This window comes from Hyaena hyaena, unplaced genomic scaffold (assembly GCF_003009895.1).
Source record: "Hyaena hyaena isolate Hyena2069 unplaced genomic scaffold, ASM300989v1 scaffold_225, whole genome shotgun sequence".
Classification (NCBI taxonomy): Eukaryota; Metazoa; Chordata; class Mammalia; order Carnivora; family Hyaenidae; genus Hyaena; species Hyaena hyaena.
In genome coordinates, this window is record NW_024080857.1 from 1,452,138 (window position 1) to 1,473,022 (window position 20,885).

General features: G+C 34.6%; 1 protein-coding gene across 4 annotated transcripts in view; it reads right to left on the minus strand.

Moving 5' to 3' along the window:
- CBLB (Cbl proto-oncogene B) overlaps positions 1 to 20,885 on the minus strand; it is a 222,592-nt gene that overhangs the window by 104,179 nt on the left and 97,528 nt on the right. For all 4 annotated transcript variants that reach the window (XM_039243216.1, XM_039243213.1, XM_039243214.1 and 1 more), the window contains exon 5: positions 5,827 to 5,983. In XM_039243216.1, the coding sequence (XP_039099147.1) occupies positions 5,827 to 5,983 (157 nt within the window). The remainder of the gene's footprint in view (positions 1 to 5,826; positions 5,984 to 20,885) is intronic.

Genomic DNA, 20,885 nt, shown 5'->3' on the forward strand with positions numbered 1-20,885 from the left:
TTAATGGAAGAGTCATTACAAAGACGCTAAACTTTACGAGGAGCCAATGCACAGATCAGAATACAGGTGAAAAAAAATGAAATTGGCATTTTCAGCCAATAGCTACAGTATTAAGCAACCATTTCTTAGTACAAATCCACAGGGCCAGCTTCTAACTACAAAAATATTTTTGTAATAGAAAGAGTCTGTGTACTGTTTTTCTTGTGAATGCAACCCACAGTCAGAACACATGGTAGTTATGTGTTGTTGTTGTTGGTTTTTTTTTTAGTATCCTGCCAACTAATGGCTTAAAGAAGGCAAAATAAAATACTTTGGAGAATAAGAATTATTTTTACAGTTTGTTTTTAGATTAAAGGAAATGTTTTCACAACCAACACAAAATGTACAGATTCTTAAATGATTACAGAAATTAGTTGAATTAAGGAAGCTACCCCCCTCCATTCTTCCAAAATGCTACTATTTTCAAGAACAGCTGTCGGCTGACTTACAACTTATATTGGAAGAGGGACCTGGATTGGTCTGTCACTCTCTTACTTCTTGCTATAATGGATGACTTTCCTCTTCTTTTGCTCCCTACTCCATTGATGCTATATATTCCATAGTCATGAGTATATTCCTCCAAATCACACAATCCTTATCCCACCACCCCTCAAATTTACTGTCCCATTTCTCAGCAACCCAATCTTCTCTAGTAGTGGGGAAATAGAAGAAGGGGCAGTTGCCCCGGGGAGAGGGAAGAGAGAGGCAAAATCCCTCTATTTCCATTCCAGGACTTTAGTACCTGCCAATCCTAGCATCTCTGAACTTCCTGGAGAGGAGGAAGAGAAGATTATAGGCAGAAGAAAGAAGAAATGAGGAAGGTCCCACTGTAAGATCATTCCAACAACTTCCTGGCATTTATTTACGTGTTGTCAGAATATCAGGATAAGGGAAGAGTGGGAAGAGTATAACTAGTATCCAGATTTACATTCTTTTCTCCCTTTCTTCTTCCGCTTCCTGGGCAATTCTCCTAGTCCCGGCTGACGACTTCTTCAAACCCTAATGCTAGTTCTCTATGTCAAATCCCAATCTGGAGCATGTACCTTACCTACTTTCAGATCCCATTCTGCTAAATATCACACTCCCAACAATTCAGATATTAGAATTCACTGCTAATTAGCCACTGCCATTATCACTGCAGAAGAATATATGTTCATGCAGGTACATTACTCACAAAACATATATTTTGCATATAGAATGTGTAATTATTAGTTAAAAAGCTGTTAGTTAAGTTTTAAAGTTGTATACAATGAAAGACCAGTAAAAGTTCATATGTCTACTTTTCTATTCGTAGAAAATTCATAGAATGAATTTTATAATATTTTAAGGGACATGTACTAGTTACAGCATATGAGTAATGAAACCACAAGAAGTGAAAAGTCACAGAAATATACAGGAGGTAACAAGAGTTCTTTAGCTACTTCTGTAATTATGTGTTTTAAAAGAGACTAGACATTTTTGCTCCATAGATATTTTTTGGTTATGTTATCTAAAACTTTTCACAGTAACTCTATTTAAATAAAGACTCCTTTCCTCTCCCATCCCAGTAAGCATAAATAAGATACACATAATTTAGAGTATTAAGATTACCTGTACTCTTTTAAAGCAAAACAGCTTATGAGAAAATATGTACACATATTAAATAGCAGTTTGGGTAAGTGTTTAACTAACATTAAGGTGCCCTCATAACTTTAACATATAACTGAGGCATTCGAGCATTTAACATCCACACTAAAAAGTCGTCCAGGCTCCCTACAAAGAACACACTCTTTCTTGAATGAACAGTTAGGTTTAATGTAGGAAAATCATCTTTGTTCTCTTCCTTCAGGAAGACAAGGGAAGAAACAAAGCTTCTACTACTTCAAATGTCTTTGTTGCATCATGTTAAATAAAAAATTTGTAAAACTATCAGAAATCTTTAAAGAAAGAAGAGGTTCTGTTATAAAATGATCAGTATCGTGGAGCACCATCTTTTTATAAAATGTACCTTAAAATCATTTTAAAATGTAAGCTAACAGCCTATACAGGCATACCTCATTTTATTGTGCTTTGCTTTACTGTACTTCGAAGATACTGTGTTGTGTTTTTGTGGGGTTTTTTTGTTTGCTTTCCAATTGAAGGTTTGTGGCAATCCTATATTGAGCAAGTCTATCATGGTACACAGCATTTGTTCACTTCAGGTCTGTCATATTTTGGTAATTCTTAAAATATTTCAGATATTTAAATCATTATTCTACTTGTTACAGTGAATCTGTGATCAGTGATCTTTGATGTTACTACTGTGATTTTGAGGGTATCATAAACCACACCCATAAAAGATATCAAATGTAACCCATAAATGTGTGTTCTGACTTCTCAACTAACCAGCCATTCCTCCATCTCCCTCCCTGTCCTCTGGCCTCCCTATTCCCCAAGATCCAACAGTATTGAAATTAGGGCAGTTAATAACCCTGTAATGGCCTCAAAGTGTTAAAATGAAATAAAGAGAGTCACACATCTCTCCCTTTAAATCAAAAGCTAGAAATAATCATGCTGAATGAGAAAGGCATGTCGAAAGGCAACACAGACTGAAAGGTAGGCCTCCCGCACCAAATGGTTTGCCAAGTAGTGAAAAGTTCTTGAAGGAAATTAAAAGTGCAATTCTAGAAAATACATTAATAATAAGAAAGCAAAAGTGGCTGACTGCTGATATGATGCATATTTTAGTCGTCTACATAGAAGATCAAACGAGCCACAACCCTCCCTTAAGCCAAAGCCTAATCTAGAGCAGGGTTCAGTTCTAACTCTCTTCAATTCTAGGAAGGCTGAGAGAAGTGGGAAAGCTGCAAAAGAAATGCTTGAAGCTAGCAGAGAGATCAGTTCATCAGGTTTAAGGAAAGAAGCCATCTCTGTAATACAAAAGTGCAAGGTGAAATAGCAAGTGCCAATTGATATAAAAACTGCAGCAAGTTACCCAGAAGATCTAAGACAATTAACGAAGGTGGCTACACTAAACAAGAGAGTTTTCAATGGAGATGAAGTGTTCTTTTATTGGAAGAAGATGACATCTAGGACTTTCATAGCTAGAGAGAAGTTAGTGTTTGGTTTCAAAGCTTCAAAGGACAGGGTCCTCTCTTGTTAGGGGCTAACACGGCTGGTGACTTAAGCTGAAGTCAGTGCTCATATACTATTCTGAAAATTCTAGGGTCCTTCAGAATTATGCTAAATCTACTCTGCCTGTGCTCTAGCAATGGAATAACAAAGCCTGAGGACAACACATCTGTTTACAATATGGTTTACTGAATATTTTCAGCCCACTGTTCAGCCAACTTCTCAAGGAAAAAAGTTCCCTTTCAAAACATTACAGCTATTGTTAAGGTACTTGGTCACCCAATAACTGTGACGGAGATGTACAATGAGATTAATGTTGTTTTCATTCCTGCTAACACACATCCATCCTGTAGCCTATGGATCAAGGAGTAATTTCAACTTTCAAGTCTTTGTTTTTAAAAAAAATACATTTTGTAAGGCTATAGCTAACATAGATTCCACTGATGGATCTGGGCAACATTCACTGAAAACCTTCTGGAACGGGTTCACCATCTAGAATGCCATTAAGAACATTTGTGACTTATGGGAATAGGTCAAAGTATCACCATGAACGGGAGTTTGGAAGAAGTTAATTACAATCAACAAGGATGACTTTGAGGGGTTCAAAATTCCAATGGAGGAAGTACCTGCAGATGTGATGGAAACAGAAGGAGAACTAGAACCAGAAGTGGAGCCTAAAGAGGGGGCTGAATTGCTACAATGTCATTATACAACTTTAATGGAAGAGGAGCTGCTCCTTAGGAATGCGGGAAGAAAATGGTTTCTTACATAGACTCTACCCCTGTGAAGAGGCTGTGAAGATTGTTGAAATGAAACCAATGGTGAGAATATTAGTTGATAAAAGAGCGGGAGAATTTGTGAGGACTGACTCCAATTTTGAAAGAAGTCCTGTGAGTAAAATGCTTTCAAACAGTAGCATATGCTACAGAGAAATTGTTCATGAAAGGGAGAGTCAATGAGTGCAGCAAACTTCATTGTTATCTTATTTAAGAAATTGCCACAGCCAGCCCAGCCTTCAGCAACCACCATTTTGATCAGCCAGCGGCCATCAACATCGAGGCCAAGACCCTCCACCAACAAACAGATTATGACTCACTGAAAGCTCAGATGATAGTTAGCATTTTTTAGCAATCAAATATTTTCTAATTAAAGTATATACATTGCTTTTTAAAGACATGATGCTATCACACGTGCAATAGACTACCATGTAGGGTATACATAACTTATATGCGCTAGGAAACCAAAAGAATATTTTGACTTGCTTTATTGTGATATTCACTTTATTGCACTGGTTTGGAACTGAACCTGAAGCATCTCCAAGTTGTGCCTGTATATACCAAGGGAATAATCATGAAACTAATGTGAACTGAAGATATGCAAACGCAAAGTTTCTGCAATCATGTATCTAATTTCGTATCCTATACACCTAGGTAGAATTATGATCTGAAAGTTGTAATAAAAACAATGTATTCTATAAGTATTGTTGACAAGAGTTAATTTGCCTTCTGTTAACAGGTTCTTTTATAAATTAAAAGTTAATCCCACACAATTTTATTTTCTTACATAAATCAGTCACCAGATCCTTGCAAACTAGTGCCAAACAGAATCATAAATCAGAGAAGCAAAATTCTTATAACATAGGAAACATGAAAACCAATATTATACTCCAGCATTTGTTGAAAGCATGTTTCAAACAAATAAATCTTCCTGAGACAGAAATAATAAAAAATTCCATCAGGATACAACCAAGTGTGTTTTGGGATTCTTTCATTTTGTGACTACTTGAATTGAACACCATAAGTGATATACAATTTAGTGGCATAGTCAAATTCAAAACACAAATTTCAAGTCTTCATGTTTAGTGTAATTCCATGGAGATATACAAAAGAATAAAATGATAGCAAACAGCTTACATCATTTAATGATACCGGTTTCTGTAAAGCTATGTGAAGACAATTACAAAGGACAGATTAAAAAAGAAAAAATAAACAGGACAAGAAGGTTAATGTCATAGTCATACATATTAGAAAACAGGACATAAACCCCACGAAACCTAAATTTCCAAAACAGGAATTTTTTAAAGTAATGACATACTATTTTGATGAAAATATTACAGAGCAACTGAAAATCAAGAATTATATTGATGAAAAAGATTTACGGACATGAAAATAATTTATAACATATGGCTAAATGAGCAAACAATATACACCACAGGGATCACCTATACAGAACATGATAAATTCACTATTTACTGTGAAGTTTATTATTTCCCTTCTCACCTAATGAACACAGGACACAAAGCAGAAAAGTTGGGATAAAACCTCAGCATACACCCACCCGTAAAATTTTCATTCTGACAGTTACTGGGCTAAAAAGACAAAGTAAAGTGAGAGACTAAATAGGAAATTTAAAACAAAGCTCCTTTGCATGCATCTTCTCAAAGCTAACAGGCAATCACCAGCCTCCTAACACCTGAGGCTCCGAACTTTAAACCCTAAGCTTATAGCAATGACCAAAACCTTATGTCAGCGACTTCAAAATTATATACTACCAAAAAATGAGACTGTTTCTCACATGCTTGTATGTGTGAGAGAGATGTACTCACACATGTGCACACGAACGAACATATGCACACCACATGCACGCATATGACGGAAATCAGGAGGGAGGAAAGGATTCAGCAAATAGAAATCTTACCTGAAAGAGTCTCGTAAAAATATCAAATTCAAAAACTGAAATGTAATCATTACAAGTTAAATCAATTGTCGATTTCAGAGCCATCGCCTCCAGGCCGGAGCTAATTTGATGAACCTCATGAAGGCACTGTCTGAATACTTTCCATGGTACGATAGTTCTGTGTCAGAAAAAAAAAAAAAAGTAATTGAATCAAGTGTCATTTAAGACATACCTTCCACTGAAACAGCAGAATTCAATCATAACATTATTATAATCAACTGCATTTGTGCTAAAGGACAAATAGTCGACAAAAGAGACAAATAGGTGTTCATAATTCAGAACACATGTAATGGGTTTTGCTAACTGGATTGTTTTCCATTTGCTAAGAATGTGACAAAACATCTAAGTCAATTTCTCTCTCAAACAATCCTTGGATATCAACATATTTCTAAAAATACATCCATAAGAAGGGATTAGGTCAAAGTCCTGTGTGTCTTACCTCTTGTGTATATAAGATCTTTTGACTGCATCAAGTTAATTTTTCCCCTCTATTTCCTTAAAATAACAATAAAACTATGGGCTCATATAATAGAAATTATGTATATATGGCACAAAAGAGTAATTTATAGCCACCATTTGAGAAAGCTCATGTGGAAAGTCATGAAGACATTTTAGTCATTACTTCCTTGTATTCTGCAGATAAACAGTACATGCTATTTAACCTTTCGTATTAATACAAAGGAAAATTTTAATAGTTTTTAACCAACCATACTGGTTAGCATATGGAAATTTATTTATTGATAAATTACTTTTCTTAAATATCATGTATAAAAATTTTTATCAAGCAATGCATTTATGTGCTTCATAAATTTGAAGAACAAAAACTGATATCCAGGGAAATCTCCCAGTCCTCCACCTGACCAGTTTCTGACACTCACCTACTTCCTTCCCCCCATGAAAATAAGTAACACTCATTATTCATCTCATAGCTAATTTTCCTCCTTTTGGAATGTTAAATGTCTACTCTTGAATTGGTGGAAGAAAGAAATCATTCATGTTTCCTTAACATTTTAAGCTGCAGTTTTCACAGTAGGACATCATAAGGGCTATCCACGCCCTCTTATAAGACTATACATACTTCGGTATTAGGTTTTTCTTTACCATTATCTCTTAAGAAATAAAAGACTTAGGCAGAATGGACTATATTGGTCCTTTCCTATACCAATTCTTCCAGTGAAGCATCACCATAAATGTACAACTTCATATTCATTCAATAATTATCTATTGCAGTGGTTGTCAAACTTGAGCATCCATCAGAATCATGGAAGGGCTTGTTAAGACAGAAATTGTTGATCTGCAACCCAAGATATTCTAATTCAGCATGACGGAGGCGCAGCTGGAGAACTTAGAGTTCTAGCAAGTTCCCGAGTGATGCTGACACTGCTGGTGTGGGGACATTTTTTGAGAGTCATTGATCTATGAATTGCTAAGGCAAGGCACTGTCAATAAATACACCTATGAAAATATAAGATACGATCTGTCCTCAAAGGACACACATACAGGGTAGAAATAAGAATGTGTAATGTCAAAAAACATAGGTGGGGGGGCATATTTAAAGTAAATTCTCTGGAGGAATTCCAGAGGAGTGGTCTGTGGCAAGCTGAATAAATGAATGGAGAGACAGGCTTACAACACTATGCTGTATTTATAAGAAAGTTTAGGTTTGATATACCATTAAAAGAAAAAAACATGAGGCTGACTACATCAAAAGGCTTTTCTCTATGTATGAAAAAAAACAGGAAACCACAGAGAACCGAAGAGACACACCACATCAGACGCCGTTTAGAAGAAACACACGTCAGGCTCTGATTAAGGTTAACAAAATGCTGCTGTTTTCAGAAAACAAGGAAAACTTCTGATAATGTTAGAAGGCCATTGATTTATGGCAAAGTGTAAATATGCAATTGTGTCCAGTTTCCTTACAGTTACTGCTAAAGTAGTACCTAAGAAGCACATTTGTCTTTTCTCAAGTTTCAAATACTCAACACATAAAGGACACAAACTCTAATATTCAAAATTTTTAAATATTGAAGAACTGCTGACTTAAGAATGGCCTATGTTTTAATTTTGTAACATTTCCAATAAGGAAATGTTAAGAGAAACTTGTCTTGTATATAAAGTACAAAAAGTAAATCAATGGGCCAGACACCTTTAAAAAGGTGCTACCATAAAAAAAACTATTCATCCCAATATTTAAGGTACATGCAGACCATAACTCCTTTCTACACCCAATGATTTCCTAGATAAAATTATTTTAAAAAGTATGAACTTCTAAAACTGTAGTCTAACATACCACTTTGGAACAATAATTTACAAAGCGCAAGCTACATTTCTGTGGTACTTGTGTAAATGACACTTGCTCACAGTTCACTTGTGATAAACCTAAAGTCCAAATAAACTTAAATAGGGCAGCAACAGGGATTAAGAAGAAGGGCATTATTTGGTGATGTAAGTTATGTACAAAATTTGCAAACAGATACCTTTCCTTTGATCAGCTGAATCAAACACCCACCATACAAAATGTGGGGGAGGAGGAGGGGTTCATGAGTGAAGAACGGAAACAGCATGCAATGACTTCTTAAAAAAATAAATTGCTCTGAAACTGTTGGACTAAGGATCTAACCTTTCCAAGGGGAACATCAAGTTACTGCCACCTTCTTTGCTGATGTGTATGGGGGGAGGGAAAAAAGAGAGGATAGCTTTTTCACACCTTTAATAAAACTGCAGCAACAACACAGAGTAGTGGTTTCTACTCTCTTTCCCTAGAGATGAAGCAGGTCAGAGAAGATATTAATGACAAATTGTTTTACAAATACGTACAAATCTCACTGTGCTAACAGAAATCTGGATATAGGAAAAGGGGAAGATAAAAAAGAAATGGAACAGAAAAGTTTCAAGCTCTCCCCAGTCCAGAAATATTTTCATCTGTCCTTTCGCCACTTTCAATTATAAATCACTCTAAGTACAAGTTGAATTAACTTCAAAATCTACTGAAAAGACTAGTGACTGTGAATCCACAAAGAATGGTATATGGGGCCAATGGTTAGTCAGGCACTTATAATAATAATAATGATTTCAGGATTTTTCAACTTAGAATAGGTGTAAGAATAACGGTTGCCATTTACTGATGGTATGCTCTCTTTGCCAGTCACGACACACTTTATATCTATTACCAGAGTTTGTCATGATAACTCTACAGATAATATACTTATCTTCATGATACAGATGGGAAAACTGAGGCTTAAAGAGGTTAAGTAATTTGCCTAAGAAAGACTTTAAATGTTCCAGGTAGTGTGGCAGGTTCAGAACCACTTGTAAATAAACTTGCAAACTTGTGCCATTTGCAAAAGCTATAGAAAAAGATGCGTGTTCCTTGGAAATCCCATGGGATGAATGAAGTTCCTTGGGAACAGGAACTGTTATCTTATTCACCTCAGTCCAAGATGAACAAGGTATGGTACTAAAATTTGTGTAATTAAACTGTGTTCAGGGAAGGCATGGGAGTGTTACATGGAAAAGTCTAGAAGTTTGTGCTCCACTCACTTTCTCCACTACACAGAACTCTTGAACACAAAAAGAGTAATAGTCTGTTCATATAATATCAGGACAGATAAGAACTTAACATAAGGCTACATTATAATTTTGTTGTTAGATAATAAGTCTTGGTCAGTTTATTAAGAAGAATAATTGTATTTTTTTAGACTTGAAAATAGAGTGAGTGGCCTTTCAGATAAAAACAGATACAGGGAGGGGCGCCTGGGTGGCTCAGTTGGTTAAGCGTTCAACTTCAGCTCAGGTCATGATCTCACGGTTTGTGAGTTCCAGCCCCACGTCGGGCTCTGTGCTGACAGCCCAGAGCCTGGAGCCTGCTTCAGATTCTGTGTCTCCCTCTCTCTATGCCGCTCCCTGTTCATGCTCTGTCTCTCTGTCTCTCAAAAGTGAATAAATATTTTTAAAAAATAAATAAAAAACAGATACAGGGAAACAAAACTGCAAAGGTGTCAATAGGTCAGCAACTGACAAGTCACTCAATCTTCCAGGCTTTCTCATTCTCAATGAAAGCTGAAAAATATATTAGATATTCTAACTTGAAAATCTTGCAGTTTAAAATAAAACAGTAAAAGGAATGGAAGACAAAAAAATGTTAGGAGATTGTAACAAAAAAAAGGCAAAACATTTTCATGACATCACAGATTCATAAAAGGATGTATGTTTTGTGTTTAACTCATATGAAAAAAATCCACATAATAAAGGTGTGACTGCAAACAAAGGGTAGGGTATTTGAAAAGTCATATACTTCTGGTGTGAATGAGAATTTATACAGCATTTCTAGAAGGCAATTTGTCAGTAAGTTTCAAAAGCTTATATTTTTTGAAAAATCTACTTCTGGGATTTTACCTAACAAAATTATGTTAAAAAACATATATATGTATGTATACACACACGTATATATATCTATATGTATATATATATTTATACACATATATACACAGTAGCACAAATATCTAACCATATGTCTCTTCAATCCAGTGTTGTTCATAATAGCAAAAAACTAAAGTAAATATGTTCAATAGTAATAATAGGACATATTATATCCAAAGATTATAATATCTTAACAAGGAATTAACAGTTGTACAAAAGAATATTGTCATGGAAAAGTGTCCATGACATATTTAATATGTTCTCTATGATCCAATGCTGAAATGAAAACTATCTAGAATGTTTGGAAAAATCAGTACATATTTTAACTGATAATAATAACTGGATCATGGTAGGAGTATGAGTGATTATTTTATTTTTCTCTGTAACCTATTAGAGCATATTAATACACTAAGAAATAAAAGATACACTAAAACTTTTAAAATAGATTATATAATCATAGAAGAATCAATTAGGAACAAGAATTTTAATAGTATTTGCCTGAAACATGGTTTTTATATGTGTATATATAGGTATACAAAAGAATTTACAGATTAAAGTATGAGAAGAAATAAGAGAAATCAACATAACTGTAAATATATGAATACAATATAACTATATAACTATAAATATGAACATAAAATTAACATACAAAAATCCATTGTATTTCTATAAATAAGCAATATATTGTTAGAAAATAAAATTTAAAAATACTTGAGTTTTACAATAGCATCTGAAAATATCAAATAAATAGAAATGAATCTAACAACAGATGAACAAACCCATAAGATAAACATAAATACACACAATTGGAGAGGGATATAAAATTTTAACATATTGGCAGATTCAATACTGTAAAGATATCAATTATCCCCAAAATGATGCTTAGATTTACTATAACCTTAGTTAAAAATTCTAGGAGACATTTCTGTAGTAGGAAATGATAGGCTAATTCTAAACTTTATATGCAAGGTCAAAAGCCAAGAATAATCAAGCCAGTCTTCAATAGGAACAACACTGACAAATTTCTACTCTTTACATAATTAAGACAATGTGATATTAGCACAAGGATAAACATATAGATGCAACAAAATGAAAAAAAAATGCAACCATATTTAGATAGTGGATATGCAACATCAGTTAGATTTAAACAGCAGCGGGGAATGAATGATGTTTTCAGTAAATGCTTCTTGGTCAAATGGATCCACATACAGAAGAAACTGAATCTTGACTCTTACCTAATACCACATAAAATCTAATTTTAGATTATTGTTTTATCTTTCATATTTAAGTCTAGGATTAAAGTGTTTGTTTTTTTTAAGAAGAAACTAGAGAATATCTTCATTCTGGAGCAGGCAAAAATTTAAACAGGGCTCAAAATGCTCAAAGGATAAAGGAAAAGATAAATTAAAACCTGTGTTCATGAAAAGATATCACTAACAAAGTGAAAAAGCCACATTTTGGGAGCAACTATTTACATACATACAATCAACAAAAGAATCACATCTACATATTAATAATGACTACTCAAAAATTGAGTAAATGATTTTCACATACACAAAGAATCAAATGTTCAACAAACAAAGATCTAATCAGCATCAGAGAAATGTACATCGAAAACACAGTGAGGGGGCGCCTGGGTGGCTTAGTCAGTTAAGCGTCCGACTTTCGCTTAGGTCATGATCTCGCGGTTCGTGGGTTCGAGCCCCGCGTCGGGCTCTGTGCTGACTGCCAGCTCAGAGCCTGGAGCCTATTTCAGTCTGTGACTCCCTCTCTCTCTGACCCTCCCCTGCTCACGCTGTCTCTCTCTCTCTCCTAGAAATAAATAAAACATTTAAAAAAAAATTAAAAAAAAAAAAACACAGTGAGATTCCACCAGTATGGCTTATGAAGAAAAAAAAAAAAACACAAAAAGCAAACAATATCAAAGGGTTGGGGAAGATAATATGGAGCAACAGGAACCTTTAGGTGATTCAGTTGGTAAGCCACTTTAGAATACTAAAAGCTACTGAAGCTAAAATTATGCACGAACTAGGAACCAGCAACTCTATTCCTAGACATACATCCAACAGAAAAGCATACATAGGTTTGCAAAAATATAAAAAGTCCATAATAGTACTACTGATGATAATCCAAAAGAGGAAGAACCTAATGTCCATCACCAACAGAATCAACAGGTAAATTATGTTACAGCATACAACGGAGCAAGAATGAACAGTCTGCCACATGCAAGAACAGGGGTAAATTTCACAAACATAAAGATTAAAAGAAGCCAGGTTTTTTTTTTTTAAAGCACATAATCGTATGATTTCAACTATGTAGGATTCAATGAAGCTAGAAGTCAGGGTACCATGAGCAAACAGTGACTGTACGGAATATGATGAGGGGTTGGAGGTAAGGGGTGTTCTGAATTATAGGTAATACGCTGTTTATTTGGGTAGCATTTACTTTGGTGTGTTCACTTCATGAAAATTCTTCATCTTACACTTATGATTTGTGTACTTCTCTATATTACTAAACTTAATAATAGAGTTTTAAATATTTTTACAATAAAAATCTAAGATGAAAAGGGTAGGTAATGTGGGAGCAGATGAAGTACCTGCTGTATAATAAACAAGGAAGTCAATGTTTATTTGTTGGTTGTTGGTTTTGTTGCTGTCGTGGTGGGGATAGTGATGGTAGTAGTTGTATCTTCTAGCTCTAGGAGATAAAATGTCATCTTGATTTTAAACAAAACGAAAATCTATTCTATCTATATTAATTCATGCCTGTTTTTAATTTCATTTGTATTTTGTCAGAAAACTCACTTTGACCAACAAAGATATATTTAGTGTCAGTACCTTTAAAATTGAGTGCTAACTTTTTTCTGGAGATAATGCAACATTCATAAGACCTTTTATATGTTTTGATTTTTATTATGGATGTAAAATATGAGGACTGTGATTCCTCAATCTGTTGATATTTTTATACACAGTTATTCTCTAAATCCAATCTTTTTCTATAATAACTTCTATAATTTGTTAAAGAGCCTGAAAATAGATTCTTATCAGGCTATCCTGTCCTTACTCTCTCATCACAATTGTCTCTCAAAACAAATGTTTTTGCTTGTTTTTGGAAAGCACATGTTTTCCAGTCACCCACACCAAGAACAAACTAAAACTCTGGTCAAATAGTTGCCTCACAACTCATCATGGACAGGATGGTAATCATGGTTATCAAGGGTATTCATCATTAGATCTAACCATTCCTGAGAAATTCCTGACTCTCACACAGAAAGAAATGCTGGGTATTTGTGATTATTTTTTGTCAAAAACATTTATAACATTTTGTCTACAGTATGGACAGTTATTACTTCTCTCTAAAATGGACAAGAATTCTCATTTTCACACTCTGAAACTTAAATTTTGAATCAAATACTTTTTATAAGATTGCAGAAAGAAGGAAAAAAGCTTCTTCGACATTCTTCCTGATTTTCTCAGTAACGTCACTCACGATAGGTTTGATGTTTTCTGACTTCTGGTCTCACAACCTGACTTTGGAACATGATAAATTTCCTAGAGCCACAAAATCACTTTGTACCTGATTCCATATATTTTCTGGCTTGAAATAAGGTTTATTGGTGAGAAGGGATGGGAAGAGGAACTACAAATACAATCCTTAAGAATATGTCAAAACTCCATATTTACTTTCCACTTACTAGCCATTGACCAAAGAAAAACAAAGATTCTGGTGTTAAAACAATGAGGATTTGTTCTTTTCTTTCTTGTGCACAACGGACTGTTCTTCAGTATATTTTCTTTGAAAGGTCAGTGATACTTGTAAAACACGTAAGACTCAATAGCTCATGGATCATAGCAAGATACCTTTGATCTGCTGAGGTCAGATTAAACAAAATCAGGAAGCTGTAGATCCTAAAATTAGAAGTCCTGCCACAGAAGGGCTTAAGTAAGGCTTAAAATGATCTTCCCTTTAGCATTAAAAGCCCAGCCTGTCTTACAAACAACAAAGTCAGTAATGAAACAAAATTCCTCATAAGTCTCTCTATGTAGGTCAACTAAATTAACAATTGATGGGTGAAGTCTGCCAGATATCTAAGTCAAACTGAGGCAAAAGAAATATAAAACTTTCAAACTTCTAAAACCCTCATTCAAGAAACTGCATAAACACATGGAACCTATTAAAGTTTTGGTTGTACTTACAGAATTTTATTTTTAATAGAAAATAAATCAGGTTATAAATGCCTTGTTACTACATCTAATGGAAACTTTTAAGTCTATCTTGTTTGATCTTTCAGTACTATTATCTGGTTTGTCTCCTTTTTCTTTAAATCTTATCTTCCTTTTGCATCTATAATACCACATACTCTTCACATTTTTCCCCCACTTTTCTGACGATTCTTCCATTTCCTTAAATGTCCTCTATGCATACTTTGTTCATCAGAATTCTTTAAGGATCTGTCCTCTTCATTCTCCTCGCACATATCAATTAGTTCAATGGCTTCACATAGCTTTCAGAGATTACAAACTCAAATATCTAGGGATCAGGCAGATAACAGAAATGAGTAAAGAGATCCAGAAAGATTGCAATTAACTGAAGGAGAGCTCATCTAAATTGGGGGAGCTGGCACCCAGCTCCAGCCAAATGCTGCCTTGTCAGAATTCAGATCTAGGGGTGCCACCACTCCCAAATATTCAGTGAAATTCAATACAATATTTTTGTGGAAAATAAATCTTTAAAAGTTACCAACTAATTTTTTAACTAAACATTTTTATAAGGCCAAGAAATATACCACAGGCTGTCACTCTGAATACTCTCATAAAATACACTGTCAATTCTAAAATCTCTATCCCTATTCTATATTCTTTCCATAGCTTCAAGGTTCTATATCCAACCTACTAATATGTATCACATGGATTTAGTTAGGTGCCCAAAACTGAACTTATCTGGTTGCCAAATCTCCTCTTCTTCCTACTTTTCCTCCTACTTAACCAGTTGTTCAAATCACAAATTGAGATAATGACATTTGACTCATTTCTTTTGCCTCATGTATCTTAATAATCAAGTATGATAATTTATCTTTATATCATTATCAAATTCTGGTACTTTTTACTTATATATATGTATAATTTATTTTGTGTACTGCGTATGTATTATTTTATATATGTGTATTTTATATATTGATTTTATGTATATTATAATCTCTACATAGTTTTCTATAATAGTCTCCTATCTGCCCCCTATTTCTCTTCTAATTTTTCAGTTTCTAATGGGGGAAGGCAGTCAGACCTCAACATGATTCTTTTTAAGATGAGAAAAATATATTGAAATTCTACTTGCATTTTTATGTAGCTCTTAAAATTCATATTATATGTCTTTTTTTGTTACATATGAGAATATACATTATTTGTATAAAAATATATGTATGTATGCAGATCATAAATAATATGCTTAAAAGTATTTAATAATAAATTAGTAATAAGGAAAATGAACAAATGGGTTTGGCAGCCACTGCTCAAATTCATTATCTCTACTTCAGTAAGAGTCAGTCACCTAAAATCCAAGTGTGACCACTTTCCTATTTAAAACCCATCAGTGGGTTCCCATTGTTCTCAGGGCTCCAAAGAACAGAATTTGAAAATGCAACTTTGTATAAAGAAAAAGAAATACAAAGGGGGAGAAATGGACAGAGCTTTCAAAGCATAGTGCAAGAGAGAGAATACTAGTTACAAGTACTTTGGTTCTTGAGACAGGGTAATTCCTATGGTGGATCATAAACCACTATCCCTTATTTGGATTCCATGTTCAAGGAATTTTCTAGATAAGACTCTACAACATCATTTATCAGTGGGGACACATATCCTCAACTGTGTGACAGTGGCATTAATCACTGTAAATTAAAAAAATCAAAACCTGGGTTATAGATCAGTTTATGAGCTCCGCTGAATTGTGTCTATTCTGTAAACACTCTTGGTTGTATGAAATCAGATTTCAAGGATGAACGCCAGAACCTAAATAACGGTGATTTTGCTAGGTAAAGGTAAAGGTCACTTACTGAAGGATACAGAGGGGAGAGTAGGAAAAAGGAAAAAAAAAAAAATGAAGGCATTTACGTAACGTTGAAATTATCTGTCTCTTTCTTATGAACTCCAGCAGACACTGTAACAACGCAGTCCCAATCACAGCATTTTCTACCCAACAGACTGCTAGACTCCTTACTAACGTATGCACAGCCCACCCAAAATACCATCTCCTCTGTGGAGCCTGAGACATCCTGTGGCCGATCTAGTAAATAATTCACTACTTGTGACATTCCTTAGGTACCTTTCTAATGGAACAGAACTGGTTTTAAATATTTATCAATTCTGGATATACTATTTCCCCCCAATTGAATACATACTGTCTAAAGGTAGAAAATTATAATTTGGCATCTTAATTTGCTTTTCTGTATCTAAGATCTTGTTATAAGGAGTCAAGCAAAATAGGCCTGTAATTTCATTTTCCTAATTAATATAAAGAGCCTTAGCTTAAAAAAAAACAGGTAATAATAGAAGCTGCCTAAATAATAGAAATATTAAATAGCATTCTTTGAGTTCTAGGTCAGTATTTTTTCTCTCTGTACAGTTAGTTACCTGGTGAAAGTCCTTAGCTTCTCTTGTGTACCTCCTCTTTTAGTTAAATATGACTAAGCTGCCTTTTCTTTGACTAGAGGAAATGGCTGATCTCGTTATCATGCTAGAAAAACATGTGTCTCATTCACTGGAAAGGTAAAGAAACTACTGTCCTTTGTTTCTTATTAAAAGTGAAAGGAAAATACAGGAAACCAAAGAAGGTCCATACCACTTCCCCAGGAAATCAAAGGTAGGGGCAATGAACTGAACTTTAAATAGATCATTTCCCCCCACCCCCACCCCCATGGTAAGCAAGATAGTGTCTTATATTATGTCCTATACCAAATTTTAGAAAATGTATTATTTATTTTTGGCTTTTGCTTTTTAGGGACTGTGGAACACCTATCATACAAAGTTGAATACTAACTACATTATTTGCATAACTAATAATTAATATAACAGAGTTTTTAGGAAGATTAAAGGTTTAAATTGGTTAATCACTCTACTTACTATGTGACAGACACTATTTTACATGCCTTATAGGTAGAGTTTAGCTCTTTTAACTTTCACAACAACTTTGCATAGGACGTATCATGGTCATTATTGTCAACATTTTATAGATGAAGAAACTGATGCATGAAGAAAGCAAGTAGCTTGCCCAAAGTCACAAAGTTAGTAAATGTAACAATCAGAACCTGAGTACCCCCACCTACACACCCACTCATAAGCATGCTCCCTCCCAATCAATTAAGCAAGCAAGCTCTGTGTCTCTGTCTTTATCTCACATATGCAGATGCTCACACACATTTCTTTACTCCTCAACTCATTTGAATTAAATAAATGACAGTTCCTACAAGTCTAAAGAGGAGACACTGTGCTAAGTGATTTCAGGAAATACACAGATGAGTAAATAAGCCTGATTTCATGGAGCTTATACTCTACTGGGAAGTAAAATAACGAGACAAATAATTTTAAAACTACAAAAATAATAAATAATAAGCACAAAGGAGAAGCAAGACCTTAGAGGAGTTTAAGAAGAGATCTAGTAATAACAATAGGGGACAGAATCATAAGTGAGATGTACTGTATTGAGGGATACTGTATTGAGGGATGAATGAGAACATTTATGGCAGAGATCATAAACACCTTCAAGAGGGAGGAGCAATATGAGCACAGACATAGAAACCTGTAATTGCTGATGTGTCAGGTAAGAGGCAAAACATCCCACTTGACTGAAAAATAGGACAGAAGTAAAAAAGACAAATGCTAGAAAACTACATCATTAATTCATCCAGCAATTACTGTCTGTTATTCTTACAGTACCTAAAGGATGCACTCAATACACTTAAAGGATAATATTTAAAGATTATATTAAAAAGGAAGTTAACATATATGAAAGAACTAGACACAGAGTCTGACATTTAACTTGACTAATATATCTGGATGAATATTTTTGAATAAAAAGTCAACAAGAAACTTTATGGTCCAGCAGGGTAGACCCACAAAGTAAACATATATTCAATAACACAAACACGTCAACAACACAACAGGGACACAATGCGTGGAATTATTGAAGTTGAACATATGGAGGGGTGTATAATAGTGAGAACACCCCACAAAAGGGGACTTCTGACCTAGACCTGAAGAATTCTGGGATGGGAACAAAGAAAAAAGTCACAAGGGAGGCTTCCAGGGAATTAAACTGTAGGAACTGAGGATTAAAAAATGAAAAAACAATCAATCTGTAGATAATTAAGTCACTGAATATTTTGAGCAGAGAATAAACATCATTCATCCATCCACCTATCCATCCAACTATTTATATAGTCTCCTGACATTTATTAGTGCCTGCACATTCCAGGAGGTGTGCCAGCTTCTGAGAAATAAAAATCAAGAAGGCAGGCGCTTGCTTTCAAGAAACCTTTCTAGTCTATTGGGAAAGGTGATCATGTCAGCAGTTCACTACAGTCTAATAAAACAGATATGAGCAAAGGCACCCGGAACAAAGAGTATAGGTATCCACCTTAGAGTAGGGGAGCTTCCAAAGTGGAATGGCTGACTGGCTGTTCAAGCAGTGGATGCAATCTAGGGAAACAAAAACACATTGGGAAATAAGGTGTTGTGTAGTTAGGTTCTTTCTTTGAGGATGAGCAGAGTACAAAGAGATGAAGCCAGGAAAAAAAAACAAAACCAGTTCCTACCGCTTGTCGTGTTAATGGGATTTTAGATTTTAAACTAGAATCAATAATAATTCATGAAAGCATTTCAGAGAGAAAGAGACAGAGAGAGAGATAAGTTGTTGTTATTTTATTTTTTTAAAAAAAGCTCACTACTCTATGAACAACAGGAGAGTTTGTTACTGAAGACAGGAAGACCAGTCAGAAAGTTGCTGCTATAATTCAGAGAAGGGTTTGAACTTGAAACTGAAGAACAGAACTTGAAGAAAGAATAGAGAGAAGATGACGTATAAAAAGATTCAAGTTTAGAATCCATGATTCTTATTGAATTATAATTTAGTTGGAAATACATGTCTAAATCTCCCCAGTGTGAAGTAGTACTCAGCACCATTAGCCCCAAAACTGATACCTGACTTGCATAAAAAAATAAATATCACCCAGAGTCTAATCACATCAATAAATCTCTGTTGTTTTAAACAGTTAGAAGCCCATTTTTTGAGGCTCATGCTTAAAGTTTCTGGACACTACACTATGACTCCAGAGTGCCAAGATTCAGTTTGGTACTGATCTTATTTTGCAGAATTTACCTGGACACATTTCTTCAACCGTGTCTCTTCTCTCTTCCTATATTATTCTACTATCTCCTGGTCAACTGACTAAGAAAGCAAAAGCAGGACTCGACTATTAAAACACTCGATGAATTCTCATAACCACCTAACAAATGCAGACCTTGAAGGCAACTAATTTACCTGACACATAATTATAATTGATCTCCTTGGGACTCCAGTCAAGCACAGTCCCTTGGCAGCTGGGCTTGAGTCCTGAGCAGAGAGGTGGGTCCTGTCATGACTTCAAAAAGGTTGAGAAGCACAGAAATGAAGTATTTGGTATAAAAAATTTTGTCTGCTGGGATACCAGCTCAACATACAGAAATCTGTTGCATTACTATACACTAATAATGAAGTAGCGGAAGGAGAAATCAAGAAAACACTCTCATTATTAATTGTACTAAAAAGAGTAAAATACCTAGATATAAACTTAACCAAGGAAGTGAAAGAACCTGTACTCTGAAAACTATAAAATACTGATGAAAGAAATTGAAGATGACAAAAAAAGCCCAAAAAACAAACAAACAAAAAAACCCGAAAAAGACATCCCATGCTCATGGATTGGGAGAACAAATATTGTTAAACTGTCTGTACCACCCAAAGCCATCTACAGATTTAACACAATCTCTATGAAAATACCAACAACATTTTTCACAGAACTATAACAAATAATCCTGGAATTTGTATGGAAACACAAAAGACTCTGAAATAGCCAAAACAGTCTTGAAGAAGAAGAAAACTGGAGGTATCACAATCTCAGATTTCAAGATACACTACAAAACCACAGTAATCAAAACAATATGGTATGGGCACAAAAATAAGACACACAGATCAATGGAACAGAGAGCCCAAAAAAAAACCATGATTATATAGTCAATTAATCTTTAACAAAGAGGGAAGAATATACAATGGGAAAAAGACAGTGTCTTCAACAAGTGGTGCTGGGAAAACTGGACAGCTACATGCAAAAGAATGAAACTGGACCACCTACTTACACCATAAACAAAAGTAAACTCAAAATGGATTAAAGACATAAATGTGACATTTGAAACCATAAAAATCCTAGAAGAGAACACAGGCAGTAATTTCTCTGACATTGGTTGCAGTAAAATTTTTCTAGATATGTTTCCTGAGGCAACAGAAACAAAATCAAAATAAACTAATCAGACTACATCAAAATTAAAGGTTTTAGGGGTACCTGGCTCGCT